Source organism: Macaca mulatta, chromosome X (assembly GCF_049350105.2).
Source record: "Macaca mulatta isolate MMU2019108-1 chromosome X, T2T-MMU8v2.0, whole genome shotgun sequence".
Classification (NCBI taxonomy): Eukaryota; Metazoa; Chordata; class Mammalia; order Primates; family Cercopithecidae; genus Macaca; species Macaca mulatta.
The window spans coordinates 125,817,205-125,835,693 of NC_133426.1; the positions used below are offsets into that span (position 1 = coordinate 125,817,205).

Consider the following 18,489-nt stretch of genomic DNA (forward strand, 5'->3'; position numbering starts at 1 on the left):
CAAGTCATTTTAATAATTCAGTGGGCATATATTGAGCACCTACTATATGCCTGGAATTATGTTCAGGGTTGGGTACTCACAGGTGTCTAAGATCCGTGGCTTGCTTTATCTAGTTCTTGGTCTAGAGGGGAAGACAGACACTTGGACAATAATGACACAGGTCAAATTCTGAAATAGGAGTAAGTACAAAGTGCTCTGGGAACATAAAAGAGAATGATGAGCTAAGATGCAAAGACGAAGAAGTAGGTCAGTGTCTGGGCGGGTGCTCAGGAGCAGGCATTTCAACTGGGTCCTGAAGAATCATCAGAAATTTAACTGGGCAGTAAAGGGGAGACAAAGAAGAGAGGCCATTGCAGGTAAAGGACATAGCATGAATAGTGGCAGAGATATGTGTGTGTGTGTGTGTGTGTGTGTGCACGTGCATGCCTATCTGGGGAATGAAATGGCTGGACCATGGGACAGAGTAGCAGATGGGTCTAGAAAGCAGATTGAAGCCATAAATACCACACTAAAGGGTCTGCCACGTACCCTGAAAAGTAGGTCTTCTGCCTCCCAAACAAACATATTATTTTCTGCCACCACTCCCTTCCCTACTTGCCTGGTCTGTGCCCTCCCATTATCTTCATTTCCTACCCAAAGTGATCAACTTTTTTTTTTTTTTTTTTTTTTTCCCACCACATCATGCATTTACACATTTACCAAACTGACTGGGTCCCTTCCGTGTACCAATGTCATGTCTCCTTGAAACACCCATTTGTACCCGCTGCTTGTTGAAGCATGAAACCCAGAGACAATGGAACTGTGCATGGTCTCCATCCTAGTGCCTCCCACTGCCATCATTCCTGTGCTCTTCTGGGGTTTGGCTAAGACCTCTGGAAGTCAGCCACTGCATACAGGGTCAATATTCTAACATACTTGCCAGGACCCTAGTTTATACTCAATGCCATATTTCTCACTAATATTTTTCTTCTGGAGAATATAATTATATTCACTAAAATATGTTATTTATTTATGTTAACATGTAATGAGTTATTTAATTAATAAATATTTTAAAATTTTTCCCAGGCTGGAGTGCAGTGGCGTGATCTCGGCTCACTGCAACCTCCGCCTCCACCTCCTGGGTTCAAGTGATTCTCCTGCCTCAGCCTCCTGAGTAGCTGGGATTGCAGGTGCTCGCCACGACACCCGGCTAATTTTTGTACTTTTAGTAGAGACGGGGTTTCGCCATGTTGGCCAGGCTGGTTTTGAACTCCTGACCTCAGGTGATCCGCCCGCCTCAACCTCCCAAAGTGCTGGGATTATAGGCGTGAGCCACCGCGCCCAGTCTAATTTCTAATACAGTAAATATCAATAGCTATAACCCATATAAGCAAAATTTATTTGGTTCCTCAATAATTGGTATACGTTTAAAGGGATCCTGAGACCAAAAAGTTTGAAAACTGCTGTGTAATTCTCAATAAAAATAAATAAAAATGAGCAATGACTGCTACTCACAACATTTCTAAATTTCACAAACATAGAGCAAAAGAAGCCAGACACAAAAGCGTATATACTATTATATCCCACTTATATAAAGTTCAAAAACAGGAAAAACTAACTTATGATGTTAGAAATCAGGATGTTGGTTACATTGGGGTAAGAAAGAGGGGTAGTAATTTAGAAAGGAAGCATGACGGGATTTCTGAGATGCTGCCAATGTTCTATTCCTTGGCCTGAGTGCTAATTTAAAAAGTATGCTCAATTTGTGAAAATTCATTGGTGTTAAGTGCACTTTTCTGTTATGCGTCATTTGCTTTGTTTTTTAAACATTGAAAAAATATGCCCCTGCAAGTCTTAGCTCTGCCATTTTCTAGCCATGAGTTGGAAAAATTACTTGACTGTGTATCATTTATTCAACAAACATTTCAACATTTCTTGAAGATCTATCCAGTGCTGTGTACTGTGTTATACATTACAGATAGCAGCAGTATGTAATGCACAGTCCCAGGTTTATCTAGTGCAGCGCAAGACAGACAATTATCTTAGCCCACTTTGTGTTGCTATAAAGGAATACCTGAGGCTGGGTAATTTATTTTAAAAATTTGACTCACGGTTCTGCAGACTGTACAAGAAGCATGGCCATAGCATCTACTTAGCTTCTGGTGAGGTCCTCAGGCTGCTTCCATTCATGGTGGAAGGCGCAGGGAAGCTAGACTGTGCAGATATTCCATGGCAAGAGAGGAAGCCAGAGAGAGTGAGGGGAGGTGTCAGGCTCTTTTTAACAACTAGTTCTCAGGTAACTAAGCAAGAACTCACTCACCCACCCCAGGGAAGGCATTAATCTATCCCTGAGGGACCCACCCCCATGACCTAAATTTCTCCCATTGGGCTGAACCTCCCAACATGATCAAACTGCGGATCGAATTTCAACATGAGCTTTGGTGGGGACACATATCCAAACCATAGCAACAACCATTAAAAATATCACGGCCGGGCACAGTGGCTCACGCCCATAATCCCAGCACTTTGGGAGGCCAAGGCAGGTGGATCACCTGAGGTCAGGAGTTCGAGACCAGCCTGACCAACATGGAGAAACCCCGTCTCTACCAAAAATACAAAATTAGCCAGGCATGGTGGAACATGCCTGTAATCCCAGCTACTCGGGAGGCTGAGGCAGGAGAATCGTTTGAACCCGGGAGGCAGAGGTTGCAGTGAGCTGAGATTGCACCATTGCACTCCAGCCTGGGCAACAAGAGTGAAACTCTGTCTCAAAAAAAAAAAAAAAATCGTCACGGGAGTGTTAATTCTTACAAAAAGAGAGGTACAGCATGCTGCAGAGTATATAACAATGGACTCAACCTTACCCAGTGAGTCCAAAATGAGGAGATGACACTTAGCTGAACTGTGAAAGACAAGTAGAACTAGTCCACCAACGGAATGGTAAGAGTTACTTGGCATCTCCATTTGGCTGCCTAATAGACATCTCAACTTATCGTGGTCACACTGAACTCTTGATCTTCCCCCTCCCCGCCCTCTCCACTTCATCCACCTTCTCCTCCTGAGGTGTTCACCATCTCAGGAATGGCAACTTCATCCTATTCATTCCTCAGGCTAAAACCTTCAGAATCATCCTTAATGTCTCCCTTCCTGTCACACCCCATATGCAGTGCCAGCTTCACCTGAAGCTAATGAAGTTTTAGCCTCAGGAACCCTCACATTCCAAGGCCCTAGAAAGGCCCCTAGGAATGTGTTCACATTGTCATATACTTTTGTAAAATTTGGGACAGTAAGATATTCTTACTGCAGTCAGTTAAGACCACTGTCTCTTTCCATTCCAAATTTCATTCCATCATGTTTCCCCTTGTATTAGGTGCTGTTGGAGTGACCAAGGACATTTTTGGGATCCTGCTTAGGTAAAGTTGAGTTAGGGATACATTTAGCTGGGCTTTGGCAAGATACATTTATGTCGTTTGCAGTCACTTCCTTGCATACTGCATACTGCTGTCCCAGTAAAAGGTTGGCTTCCTGGAACACCGCTTACAGCCAATGTGCTGACTCACCTGGTGTAGTGACAGAACAGTAGAGAACCAGAAGTCACATTGTGATATGAATCTGTCCTATGGTACTTGACACTGGAAGCATGGAGGTAGTGGAGGTGACACAAGGTTTGAAATGTACACAGCCAGAAGCTAGACTGTGGAAAATCCTTCTAAAACATAGACTTGTATGCAGAAGATTTGGTTCTTACTGATGCCTAGATTAAAATGGGATTTTTCATGCCGAGGCAGGCGGATCACTTGAGCTCAGGTGTTCGAGATGAGCCTGGGCAACATGGCAAAACTCTGTCTCTACAAAAAAAAATATAAAAATTAACCAGTCTTGGTGGCGTGAACCTGTATTGTAGTCCCAGCTAGTCGAGAGGCTGAGGTGGGAGGATTGCTTGAGCCTGGGAGGTCGAGGCTGCAGTGAGCTGTGATTGTGCCACTGCACTCCAGCCTGGGCAACAGAGCAAGACCCTGTCTCCAAAAAAGGGATTTATTAACGGTTAAGAATATACTGGACAATGCAGCATACAGAATTATAAGTGCAGCATACTCTTTTTTTTATGGGAATATCATTAAATAGAATTGATCTGAATTCCTATGTTTATAGGACACAGACCTGAGGCAGTACTACAACCAATGAGTATGTGTGTGAAGTCACGGGTTTTATGAATCCCAGCATATCAAATCACATGTTAGAGTACCTGACTCATCTTGTCCTGACAAAGTCTACCTGATTGGCATAATTTTTCTTATTTTATATACATACTCACATTTGTACTTTATTTTGTATGTTTTTTAAACAAGGCCCACAAACTAGATAAGTTTCAGATCCTACATATAGGATATGGCCCTGCTCACATTTTATATCTAACCAGCAAGTCAAGATGGTTATACTGTCAAAATATGTCCATAATCCAGCCCCTTCTCACCACCTCGAATGCTACTGCTCTGGCCCAAGCCACCATCACCTCTCACTTGGATTACTGTACTATCCTCCCGAACAGTCTTCCTGCTTCATCTTCCCCTACCCACATCTTCCTGTGAGTCTACTCTCAACATTGCATAGAGGGATGTTTGAATAAAATTAATTAGATTATATAACTATTCTGCTCAAACCCCACCAATAGCTTCACAATTCACTCGGAGAAAAAAAGCCATACTCCATAAAGTGGCCTCCCAGCCCCTTCACAGTCTAGGCTCCGGCTGTCTCTTCAGTACCATCTCTTACTGTGCTTGGCCTTGCTTACTCCACTTCAGCCATACCATCTTCTTTGCCATTCCTCTAACACAGCATGCAAGAGTCCCCCTCATAAGTTTGCAATGACGACTTCCTCTCCCTAGAATGTTCTTCCCTCGGATATCCACATGGCTTATTCTCTCACCTTCTTCGAGTCTTTGCTTAAATATCACCCTCTCAAGGAGGCTTACCTTGAGCTTGCCATTGAAAATTTCAGCAACCCACCCTCTCCTGTACTGTAGATCCTGCTTACCTTGCTCTCTACCTTTTCTTTTTTCCATAGTACTTATTACCGTCTAAAATACCATGCGGTTTACTTATTTATTGCCTTCATTAATTTTTCTCTCTCTCCTCTGGCTAGAATGCAAGCTCCACAAGCATAGGAATCTCTATTTTGTTCAGTGCTATATCCCCAATACTTAGAACAGTGCCCGGCACCAGGTAGGCACTCAATAAGTATTTGTTGAGTGGATAAATAAATGAATAAAGAGTTGTCCAGGCAGAGGGAGGAGCGTGTGCAAAGATCCAGAGATGAAAGAGTGTTTGGCTTATTCAAGAAACTTAAAGAATCCTCAAGTAGAAAGATCAAAAATGAGAGTGGCTCAAGCTGAGTCTGGCAAGACAGGCAGGAACAAGAGGATGAAGGGCTCTGTAGACCAGAATAAAGATACTGAATTTTAGAGCAAAGAAAATCCATCAAGGAGTCATAAACAAGGGAGTGGTGTGATCGTAGTTTGGAGAGGCCATTGGCAGTTGTGTAGGAAACAGATTGAGGGTGGGCAGACTGGAGGCAGAGAGACCAGTTAGGAGGCTAGAAGAGTAGTCCAGGCAAGAGTATACAGTGTCAGACCAGTTTGGGTGGCGACAGTGGATATGGAGAGAAATTGAAAAATAATAAAAGTATTGAGGAAGTGAAATAAAAAAGCTCTGAATATGAACCAAAGGAAGAAGGGGTTTTGATAAGAAGGGGATGATAATCTGTGCTAACTGCAGCTATAAGGTTAAGAGAATAAAGACTGAAAATTGTCTATTGGGATTTAGTGACAGGGAAATAATTGGTGATCTTGTCAAGAGCATTTGCCACAAAATGGAGATGGTGAAAGTCAATCTGGAGTGTAATGCCAAGTGAGTGAGGTCTGAGGACATGGAGGCCACTCCTAATATCTGCAAAGCACCTGACACCTAGGAGGCTCTGAGTAGGTGCCACTTACCTCTCTCCCTTCTCTATATTATGATGTTGCAGAACTGTGACAGTATTGCTAATTAAACAAACTCCAAGTAAAGAAAACATGTTAACATATTAAAATAATACCATATGTAGTTAAATATTTACTATTTCTTTGGCATCATATTTCTTAAGGTAAAATATTAAATTCAGATATTACTGAGGGAAACAGCTGGTACTGAATATTCAAGCTCCCAGAGGAACACATTAATGAATCATTTAAAAAACTGGACAGTTTCACATTTAATCTGTTCAAGGAATAGAAACACAGTCTTTTCTCAATTATTGTCTTATGAAAGGAATATAAATTTATGATTAGTCTGTTCCCAAAATGGAAATGGCCTTTTGACATTATAGTAATAAATGTTTGTTATAAGAAATTCAGGCATTAACTTAGTGTATAAAGAAGAAACAGGGTACAGAGTTGCAATGTTGCAAGAAAAGAACTGTTCTGTGGGATGCATGGAGGTGGTGGCTATACTACAGTGTGAATATAGTTGATGCCAGCAAACTGTACATTTACAAATTGTTAAAATGAAAAATTTTATGCTGTGTATATTTTACCAGTACCTTTTTTTTTTTTTAAAGTACCTTTTTTAAAAAAGAAGAGAAGGGGCCGGGCGTGGAGGCTCACGCCTGTAATCCCAGCACTTTGGGAGGCCAAGGCGGGTGGATCACTTGAGGTCAGGAGCTCGAGATCAGCCTGGGCAACATAGTGAAACCCCATCTCTACTAAAAATACAAAATTAGCTGGGCATGGTGGCGTGCGCCTGTAATCTCAGCTACTCGTGAGGCATGAGAATTATTTGAACCTAGGAAGCGGAGGTTGCAGTGAGCCAAGACGGTGCCATTGCACTCCAACCTGGGTGACAAGGGCTAAACTCCGTCAAAAAGAAGAAGAAGAAGGAGAAAGAGAAGAAGATCCTCTAATTCCACTGCCTAAATGGGCATATAGGATTTGTCCTTCATTCATTCAATAGATATTTATTGGATGTCTGCTATGTGCCAAGCACGTGTCTAGATGCTGTGGATACATTAGTGAACAAATTAAGGTCCTCTCCCTTGTGGAACTTACTTCTTATGGGAGAGAAAGAAAATATATAAATATACAGGGAAATATGTATTATATCAGATGTGATAAGTGATATAGAGAAAAATAAGGCAGAGAAGGGAGATAATGAGTGATGGGGAGCCTGTAATTTTATATAAGGAAGGTCTCACTGATAAGGTGACATGTGAGCAGAGACCTGAAAGAACTGAGGGGGTAAGTCATGCAGATATCTGAAAGAAGAGCATTCCGGGTAGGGGGAATAGCCAATGCCAATGCTCCAAGATAGAAGTATGTTTACTCCATTCCAAAGAGGCTAGAATGGAGCAGGTTAGGAGAGAGGAGTAGGAAAGGAAGTCAGAGAGATTTGTGGGAGCACAGGTCACATAGGTCTCTGAAGGGCACAAAAAAAGAACTTTGGATTTTACTCTGAGTGACGATGGAAACCACTGGAGAGTTCTGAGTAGAGGAGAGACCAGATAGGACTTGGCTTTAAAATAATCGCTCTAGCTATTCTGTTCACATTAGACTACAAGAGGACAAGGGAAGAAGCAAGAAGAAAAATTAGGAGGCTATTGCAATAATCCAGGCAGAAAATGAGGGTGGCTGAGACCAGAGTGGTGGGAGTGGAGATGGCGAGAAGTACTCAGATTCTGTACAGATATTGAAGGTAGAGTCAATAGTATTTGCTAAAAGACTGGATATAAGGAGGATAGACCTAGGCTTATGTGGCCTAACATACAATTTGGGGGGTTCTCTGTTAAGAAGAACAATAAAAAATTTGTTACAAAAGTGAATATTTCTTTAAACTGAGAAATCACAATATATTATGAATTTATAAAAGCTTACAAATACTACAAACATCAGAAAATCTAGAAAAATAATTTAATATTAACCTCCTGACATACTCCCTGTAACTTTCTCATATTGTAGGTTGCATACCATTTGTTTCCCTGCCACATGATGATTTTATAACATTTTCTATAAAAAGAAGAGAAAGATAACTTTGTCTTTCCTTTAACATTATTAACCAAAATTTGTATTTTATTGGACTTTTATTTTGCTTTAATAAAGTTTTTAATTGCCATTGTAATAATAATAAGACAAGTTTTGACAGGCTAGTCTTCTTTCTTTCAGTTTACATATTTGGCTTTCTTCCTTCTTATCATATTTAAATTCAGGTTCATCAAAAATCTGAAGAACACCACAAAATTCATCTGAAAATAAAGCATTTATAAGAACAATTGCAGTGTATTGAAAAATGGACACTGCATTGTATTGAGTTATGTAATTATATAATCAAATCACTTTTAATACTGCATACATTGAGTTACTGATTAATATGTTTAGGCTTTTTGTGATTGAAACACTTGTTTCTTCAGGTTATTTTCCCATGTTCGTGACAATTGCATATGCCATTTCATCTGAAACTGCCAGTCTTCATCAGAATAAGATGAGTCAGATACACTAAAACATGATCCAATATGTTAAAATGCATAAAACATGCAAATTCATACATAGACAAAAATCATGATTTGTAATACTGCTACAGGCTTATGCTCTGAAAACAAAGCATTTCTGATAAATTCTGTGTCACAAGATTTCCATATAAAATGATGTGGCCACTATGGAAAACAGTATGGCAGTTCCTCAGAAAACAGAATTACCATGTGATCCAACAATCCTACTTCTGGATATTTATCCAAAAGAATTAAAATTGGGGTCTCAAAGAGATATTACCTCTCCCATTTTGACTGCAGCATTATTCACAATAGCCAAGATGTGGAAACAACCTAAATGTCCATCAGTAGATGAATGGATGAAGAAAATGAGATATAAATACAATGGAATATTAACCAGCCTGAAAAAGAAGGAAATCCTGCCATATGTGACAACATGGATGAACCTGTAGGGCATTATGCTAAAGGAAATAAGCCAGGCATAGAAGCACAAATACTGCGTGATTCCACTTATATGTGGTATCTAAAATTATCATACTTGGCTGGGCATGGTGGCTCATACCTGTGGCACTTTGGGAGGCTGAGGCAGGAGGATTGATTCAGCCTAGGAGTTCAAGACCATCGTGGGGGACATAGTGAGACCCCATGTCTACAAAAAAAAGAAAAAAAAATCTGAGCATGGTGGCATACACCTGTAGTCCTAGCTACTCAGGAACCTGAGGCAGGAGGATCCCTTAAGCCCGGGAGTTCGAGGCTACAGTAAGCTAGGATTGCACCATTGCACTCTAGCCTGAGTGACAGAGTGAGACCCTATCTCTAATAAAATAAAAGAGTTAAACTCATAGAAGCAGAGTTGAATGGTGGTTGCCCGGGGCTTATGGGAAAGGGAAGTGGGGAGTTGTTGTTCAACAGGTATGAAGTTTCAGTTCTTCAAGATGAAGATTTTCTAGAGCTCTGCTGCAAAACATTGTCCCTCCAGCTAGCAATACTGTATTGTTTAGTTTAAAATATATTAAGAGGGTAGATCTTATGTTAATTGTTATTACCACAATAAAAAAACATACGCTGTGTTTATAGTTACACATGCTGCATTATTGAGTATATTAGTGACAGAAGAAAACTCCCATTCTGACTAGGCGGAACCGAGTCCTCCATATATAGTTTTACATGTCCAGTGAATAATTTTCCACAGACTAGTTTCTGGCTCTGTACATTCCAAATCTATTTCTCCTCAACTACACATACTCCCAATGCTGGGTGCTATAGAAGGTGTTAGTATTTGAGATATGCTCTTTGGCCCTGCACCACTAGCCAGCATAGTAAGGTAATTGAGGTGAGAGTATTTCTGGAAGCCACTCCTTACGCTGAGATGGTTAACAGTGATATAGAGATAACTGCCAGCCATGTAAATATATATGATCAAATCAAAAATAAATGTAAACCCAATTAAATTTCTCCTCTGCATGATCCCAACAACGTTCACAGCCACCCAATGCCAATCCCGCCATGAAGGAAGAGTGATACAGGGGGAAGTGAGAGTGAAAAGAGACAGCTGTCTTAACTGATTGTAATTAAAATATTTTACTTTTGTAAATTTTACAAAAGCATATGACTATGTTATCCCACCATAAGGAGCCTTGTGTCTTGTAAGGCGCCCCTGCAAGTGAGCGGCTCTGATGCTTAAGCTTCATTAGCTTCACAGGAAATTTGGTACTAGATGTGGAGTGTATGAGAGAGGGGTCAACGATGATGCCAAGGTTTTTGGTCTGAGCAACTGGATGAGTGAAATTGTCATTTACTGAGATGTAGAAGACTAAAAGAAGGTAAGTTATGGGGATGAACATCTGAAGGTTCAGTCTGGAACAGGAAAAGTAGTTTAAGATGTCTATAACACAGCTAAGCCATGTCAAGTAGGCAGTTGGATGTATGAATCTGGAGTTCAGGAGAAAGGATTGGCTGAAGAAGTGAATTAGGCAGACAGCAACACGTGGATTATATTTGAAGCCATGAGATTAGATATGGAGCAAGGAGAGTGAGAGAAAATAGGTGGACCAAGACCAAGCCCTTGGGAAATTCTAATGTTGGAGAAGTTGGGGAAAAGAAGAGGGATGAATAAAAGACAAAGAAAGGAACCAATGTGGTCAAAAGAAACCAGGAGAGCGTGAGGTCCTGGAAGCCAACTGAAAAAGTGCTTCAAAGTCGGAGTGATCAACTATTTCAAGTAATGTTAGGACTGACAAGAGATGGTTGGAGTGAGTCAAAGAGAGTGGACAGAATAAACAACCTACAGAATGGGAGAAAATATTTGCAAACTATATATCCAACAAGGGACTAATATCCAGAATCCACAAGGAACTCAAATCAAGAAAAAGCAAATAATCCCATTAAAAAGTGGACAAATGACATAAACAGACACTTCTCAAAAGAAGATACACAAATGTCCAACAGGTATATAAAAAAATGTTCAACAATACTAATCATCAGGGAGATGCAAATTAAAACCACAGTGAGATAAAAACACAGTGAGAAAAACCCAGCCAGAATGGCCATTATTAAAAAGTCAAAAAACAATAGATGTTGGTATGGATGCAGTAAAAGGGAACACTTTTACACTGCTGGTGGGAATGTGAATTAGTACAACCTCTATGGAAAATAGTATGGAGATTTCTCAGAGAACTAAAAGTAGCTCTACCATTCGATCCAGCAATCCCACTATTAGGTATCTACTCAACAGAAAAGAAGTCATTATATTAAAAAGACACTAGCACACATGTGTTTATCACAGCATTATTCACAATTGTAAAGATGTGGAATCAACCTAAGCGCCCATCAACTGATGAGTGAATAAAGAAAATGTTGTCTAGTCACAATAGCAAAGACATGGAATCCACCTAAATGCCCATCAATGATAGACTGGATAAAGAAAATGTGGTACATATACACCATGGAATACTATGCAGCCATAAAAAAGGAGTAAGATCATGTCCTCTGCAGGGATATGGATGGAACTGGAGGCCATTATCCTAACACAGGAAAAGAAAACCAAATACCACATGTTCTCACTTATAAGTGGGAGCTAAATGAGGAGAACACATGGTCACATAGAGGGGAATGGTATACACGGGCTTATTGGAGGATGAAGGGTAGGAGGTAGGAGAAGATCAGGAAAATTAACTAATGGGTACTAGGCTCAATACCTGGGTGATGAAATAATTTGCACAATAAACTCCCAAAACACAAGTTTATCTGTGTAACAAATTTGCACATGTACCCCTGAACTTAAAATAATTTTTTTAAAAAAGAAAATGTGGTATATATACACCATGGAGTACAAACCACTCAGCTATCAAAAAATAACAAAATAATGTATTTTGCAGTAACTTGGACGAAACTGGAGGCCATTATCCTAAGTGAAGTAACTTAGCAATGGAAAACCAAAAACCGCATGTTCGCCCTTATAAGCGGGAGCTAAGCTATGGGTATGCAAAGGCATACAGAGTAGTATAATGGACACCGGAGACTCAGAAAGGGAGGAGGGTGGGAGAGGGTAAAGAAGGAAAAAAATTACCTATTGGGTACAATGTACACTATTTGGGTGACAGGTACACTGAAAAACCAGACTTCACCACTATACAATTCATCCATGTAGCCAAAAACCACTTATACGCCCTGTGTTAGGTCATCCTTGCATTGCTATAAAGAAATACCTGAGACTGGCTAATTTATAAAGAAAGGAGGTTTAATTTGTCTCATGGTTCTGCAGGCTGTACAGGCATGGCACCAACATCTGCTCAGCTCCTGGTGAGGGCTTCAGGGAGCTTCCAATCATAGGAGAAGGTGAAGAGGAGCGAGCATATCACATGGTGAGAATAGGAGCAAGAGAGAGAAGGTGGAGAGGTGCTAACGTTGGAGACATTTAAACAACCAGATCTTGCATAAACTCAGAGCAAGAACTCACTTATCACCTAGAGGATGGCACCAAAGCCATTCATGAGGCATTCACCCCCATGATCCAATACCTCCGACCAGGAACTATCTCCAACACTGGGGATTGTATTTCAAAGTGAGATTAGGAAGGGACAAATATCCAAACCATATCAACCCCTAAAGCTATTGAAATAAAAGAAAGATGGAAATAATCTAAAGTTAGGTTGTAATTATGGTTGCATAGCTCTATAAATATACTAAAAAGCTTGGAATTGTACAGTTGAAATATGTGATGATTATTTTATATAAAATATACCCCAGGTAAAGGCTTTTTAAAAATAAACATCAAAAAGTACCAGAGACAGTGATGATACTTTGTGGTTTGGAACTTGCTTTTCTCAGTAATAGTTCTTGGGATTTTTTTCCTATCGGTGCATATAGATCTACTTCATTAATTTTTGAAGTTGCTTAGTTAAGTGGTACCATATTTATTTACCCAATTCCCTTTGATGGACATTTTGGTTGTTATCTCCTTGGCAATCATAAATAATGCTGCAATTAATATCTTTGAACATATTTTATGCATGTGCAAAATACAGATTTGTGATTTCTGGAATTGTTAAATAACAAGTATGCACATTTTGAGTTTTGACACATTACCAAATTGCACTCAATTGACTTTTCTCATCAGTAATATTTCAGAATGCCCTTTCCACACACCATTTTAAGCACCGGATACTAATAATCTTCTAATCTTTGCCACCCTGGTAGGTTTGTAAAAATAGCAATGTGATTTTAATTTGCATGACTTTGATCACCAGTGAAGCAGAACACATTTTAATCTTTATTTCCATTTGTATTTCTTGCTTTGTGTCACAGCTGGGTCCTTTGCCATTTTTTTTCTATTTAAGCATGTATCTTTTTACGTTAGTCAATTAGTTAGAATCATCTCATATAGGTTGCAAATATTTTTTTTCTAGATATATTGTTTGAATTTCAACATTATTTATGGTATTTTAATAGAGTTTTAAAATGTGGTCTATGTTTTCATTCTTTTCTTTTAATGGTTTCTGCCTCCAGCATCACATCTGATTGGGTTTTTTTTTTTTTAACAAAAGCCAGAGAAATAGGTTTTCAGATTATTAACCCAAAGCTTAAAGAAAGCACGTTCCCTTTTCATAGCTAATCAGGTATCTGCAATGGAAACAAAATTGCCCCTCTCCATTCCCAATTTTAATCAAAATGTTTTTCTCCTTATGTTACTGGCAAAAAAACCACTGCCTAATTGAGACTTCTGTGTATTCAGTTAATGCTTCTGTGCATTTGGCCTGACAATGCCCAGAGGCTAATGGGACCGTGTGCTCTCTTTAACAAAGATGAGAGCACAAACATGAGTAAGACAGCCTATTATGGGCTTTCTGGGGCCTTTTAAAAATATTACATTTTCAGCATGTGAATTACACCAAATGGTGGTAACGCAGGTTTCTGGGGTTTAATGCATTTCTGCTCATTCCGTTTATAAAGCAAAATTGAAATAAAGTAATTCTATTCCAAAATATGTTTTAATCATGAGTTTTTGAAAGCTCTTTAGGTAAGATGTTTTTGCCTTGCATGATTTAGAAACCATTAAATTAAGTGGGTTTCCACAGTATTTGAATACTGCAAGTTGAACTTACTTTCAATCTAAAAGCAGGCAGAAGAGAATTTTGATGTAAACTGAATTATTAAAGTAATTTTCTTAATGATTAGGAAGTCGACTCAAAAAAACAAATGCTAGCCACTACCTATAGAATACAGAGTTATCAATCCTTGTTGTTTTCCAAAGTAGTCCAGATGTTTTAGAGGTAAATTTTGAAGTAAATTTGAAGTAAATGTCCAAAGTAAGAAAAATCAAATCGAACATTCAGACTTCAATCACTGCAAAAAAGACTTACAAAAATTTTTCAGATCACAAGAAATTGTTAAAACACCAGAACCCAAAAACAGAGGAGAAAGGAAGAAGTGTGGGTTGTGAGGTTAATTCCAGCATGTCCAGAATTAGCCCTAGTTGTTTTACTGAAGTTCTAGCGTGACACTGACCCCCTATCAAGACACAAAACATACTGGTTAATGGTGTTGTTTTGTAGCCATGAGTCTTGAGATTCACAGTGGTTTGTCCGAGCTTGTCGACATTATGTATTGGTAACAGTGAGACTGATTATTTGTACCTGGTCTCTGTGTGACATCTGTCCCTCCCTCAAAGGGCTCTACTGTTGAGGTTAAAATATGCCTGTGTGACTGGCCCATCTGGGAGTCCATTTTGGACTCCCTGGTTCTGAGGTGTTCTGTGCACATGTCAGTGTGTTCTGTGCACATGTCAGTGGTCCAAGTGATAAAGTGGGTCCTGCTATCATGGCTCTTAGAGAGGACGACAATAGGATCCTGTCCCTGACCACTCCAGACCCCTGGTTGTATCCTTTTCCTGTAATAAACTATGTATTTGTGAGTAATGCCATTTGAGTCCTCTAAGTCTCCTTTAGCAATGGAACCCTGTTCACTTGCCATAGCTAATGCAGCGTGGAAAAGTCATCCAGGAGAGTGGAAGAGATTATTAGTGGGGATACACATTGTTCAAAAATGGTGCTGAAAAAATATGGTGCTGGGACAAATAGTGTAGTAGATGTGTCTGCCCAGGTCACAGTGATTCTTCTCAGAGAACTTCTATCTTCTATCTTCTCCTTTCCAATTCATAAGGTTTCAGGAGTGGGTCCACAACAGCCACGTACACATTAAGTGACCCAAGTTCCCTAGTCAAAGCTGGTCGGATCAGAGGTGAACTCCTGACCCAAGCTAGACTGAGAAGAGTCTCTTCCAGTCTGAAGGGTTGACATCTTTAAGGGAGGAGACCTAAAAGCTCAGGGGTTGAGCTTTGGTATACACAGCTTCCACCAACAAGACCAAGTAGCCGAGAAAGCCCACCCACAGAGATGAATGAAGCCAAGGCTCAGAGGGCAGCAGAGCTGAGAAATGGCAACAAGCTACTCTTTGCATTCCTGACACCATTTCCTTCTCTGATTCCAGCCGTTTGGGAAATTAAGCTCTATCCAAGATCTGGGTTCCAGAGAAATACTCCATATTCTTATAATAAATTCCCTTTTTTCCCCCATCAAGCTAGCTTGAGTTAGCACCTTTACTAGCACCTAAATATCCTTAACTCACTAGCCATGTAGAAACATATAGAGCTAGATCACTACCTCACCGCCTGCCCAAAAATATATTCCAGATGGGATTAAGATTTCAATTTCAAAATAAAACAATATAGTGAGTAAAATCAAATATAGGAGAATATTTTTATTTATTTATTTGAGACCAGGTTATAAGACTGGCTAATTTTTGTATTTTTAGTAGCAATGGGGTTTCGCCATGTTGCCTAGACTGGTCTCGAACTCCTGGCCTCAAGCGAGCCAGTCACCTCAGCCTCCCAAAGTGTTGGGGTTACAGTTGTGAGCCACCATGCCCCAGCCAGGAGAATATCTTTTATAATCGTGGAATCTAGAATCAAAAATAAAAAAGATTTAAACATTTGCCTGTATGACATTTGAATACTTATAAACAGCCAAAACACATCATAAACAAAGCCAAGAGGCATAAAAATAGGGAAAGTATTTGTAACAAATATGCAAAGTAAAAGACTAGTATTGGTAATACACAAAGGACTGTTATAAATTAATAAGATTGGCCGGGCACAGTGGCTCACGCCTGTAATCCCAGCACTTGGGAGGCTGAGGCGGGTGGATCGCCTGAGGTCAGGAGTTCGAGACCAGCCTGGCCAACATGGTGAAATCCTGTCCCGTGGTGGCAGGTGCTTGTAATCCCAGCTACTCGGGAGGCTGAGGCAGGAGAATTGCTTGAAGCCGGGAGGTGGAGGTTGCAGTGAGCCGAGATCGCACCATTGCACTCTAGTCTGGGGGACAAGAACGAGACTTCGTCTCAAAAAAAAAAATTAATAAGATTAAAAAGGCAGGCAAATCGACAAAGGATGAAAATTGAGAAATCATAGAAGGCAAATTACAAATTACCAGCAAACATAGTATATGAAAAGATGTTCAACCTGATACTTATTTAAGAAATAGAAACGAAAACTACAGATTGGCAGATATTAAAAAGGTTAATAGCCCTAGTGAGGACAAGGTTTTAGAAAAACATATACTCTCTTTTAACTATTGTTAAAAACTTTTGGGAATGTGATTTGGCAATATCAACTAAAATTTTAAATGCACAATAACTTTTGACACGGGTAATTCCACTGCTAGGAATTTATCCTACAGAAAATCACATAATGTGCATGATACTATATAATAAGGTTGTTTATTATAAAATGGTTTATAATAATAAAATTTGGACATACACAAATGTCTATCACAAGGCATTGCATTTTTTAAAATCTAGCATATCCACAGAGGGTAATAAACTGCAGCAGTCTAAAAATATTGAGGCAGCATTGTATGTACTGACATGGAAAGCTACTTGGAAAATACTTTAAGAAAAAAGCAAGTTGCAGATCACAGGAATAGCATGATTTTATTTTTGAAGAAGTGAGGGAGACCATGACCTGATAACAGTGGTTACCTGTGGGCAATAGGAATTGGGGGGGGGACGCGCAGAAAGCTGGTAATTTTTAATGCGTACAGTTCTAAGTGTTCTAAAGCTTCTACAACAGACATTTATTAATTTTGTAATGATTTTAAAATAAAATGTTTTTAGAAACTTCAGACAAAAACGAAAAGATGGCTGGGTGCGGTGGCTCATGCCTGTAATCCCAACACTTTGGGAGGCCGAGGGAGGCGGATCGCCTGAAGTCAGGAGTTTGAGACCAGCCTGGCCAATGTGGTGAAACCCCATGTCTACTAAAAATACAGAAATTAGCCGGGCATGGTGGCACACACCTGTAATCCCAGCTACTCAGGAGGCTGAGGTAGGAGAATTGCTTGAACCCGGGAGGCAGGTGGAGGTTGCAGTGAGCCGAGATCGCACCATTGCACTCCAGCCTCGGTAACAAAAGCAAGAATCCGTCTCAACATCAACAACAACAAAATAATAAAATTTAATTTAAAATAAATAAATAAATAATAAGACTTAACATCAAAATAGGTCAATTCTCTTTAATTTAAATTATAAATCTAACATGATCCCAGTAAAACTGCCTATTCTAGGGACTAGAGAAGCTTGTTTGATGTTCATATGGAAAATAAGAAAGAATAACCAGAAAAATGCTGAAAAGGAAGAATAATGGGGCAGGAGGAACTTGTCTTATTAAAGTGTATATAATAAATATGGATAGCAAGGATATTTATTACAGCAGTGTTTATATTAGAGACCAACCGTAGACCACTAAAATACCTACCAATATAGGACTAGTTAAATAAAATATGATATGTCCATGTTGTACAATACTATGCAATTATTGACAATGATGTAGATGTATTGGTGTGGAAAGATGCCCATGATATATTGCTAAATACAATAAAGCAAGTTGCAAAACAATAAATATAATGTAATCCTATTTATGAAAGAAAGGCACATATATATATGAACACATGTACATTACATGTATGTAAATACATGGAAAGTAGACAGAAATTATGCCCACTGAACTGGTAACAGTGGTTACCTTCAAGGAGAAGACTGGGATTCAGGGTATGGGTGGTGGGAGGGAGAGTAGTAAGGATTTTGTTCTGTATGCTTCTATAATGTTTGAATCTTTTATGAGAATGATTCCTGTATCACCTGTGTACTTTTTTTTTTTTTTTTTGAGATGGAGTCTCGCTCTGTCACCCAGGCTGGAATGCAGTGGCGCGATCTTGGCTCACTGCAAGCTCCGCCTCCCGGGTTCACACCATTCTCCTGCCTCAGCCTCCCAAGTAGCTGGGACTACAGGCGCCCACCACCAGGCCCGGCTAATTTTTTGTCTTTTTAGTGGAGACGGGATTTCACCGTGTTCACCGGGGTGGTCTCCATCTCCTGACCTCGTGATCTGCCCGCCTCGGCCTCCCAAAGTGGTGGGATTACAGGCATGAGCCACTGTGCCC

At 39.8% G+C, this 18,489-nt stretch overlaps 1 protein-coding gene across 2 annotated transcripts in view; it reads right to left on the bottom strand.

The window, feature by feature from the left end:
• Positions 1–18,489, bottom strand: part of LOC144338803 (A-kinase anchor protein 17B-like) — a 138,610-nt gene that overhangs the window by 80,618 nt on the left and 39,503 nt on the right. Inside the window, exons 6-8 of one of the 2 annotated variants that reach the window (XM_077989520.1) lie at positions 9,057–9,143; positions 3,540–3,827; positions 2,091–2,193 (exon numbers count right to left, since the gene is read on the bottom strand). In XM_077989520.1, coding sequence (XP_077845646.1) covers positions 2,091–2,122 — 32 coding nt within the window. In that variant the 5' untranslated portion in view covers positions 2,123–2,193; positions 3,540–3,827; positions 9,057–9,143. Of the gene's footprint in view, positions 1–645; positions 1,067–2,090; positions 2,194–2,772; positions 3,828–9,056; positions 9,144–18,489 lie in introns of those variants that run through there. The other variant, XR_013413186.1, reaches the window with a different exon arrangement.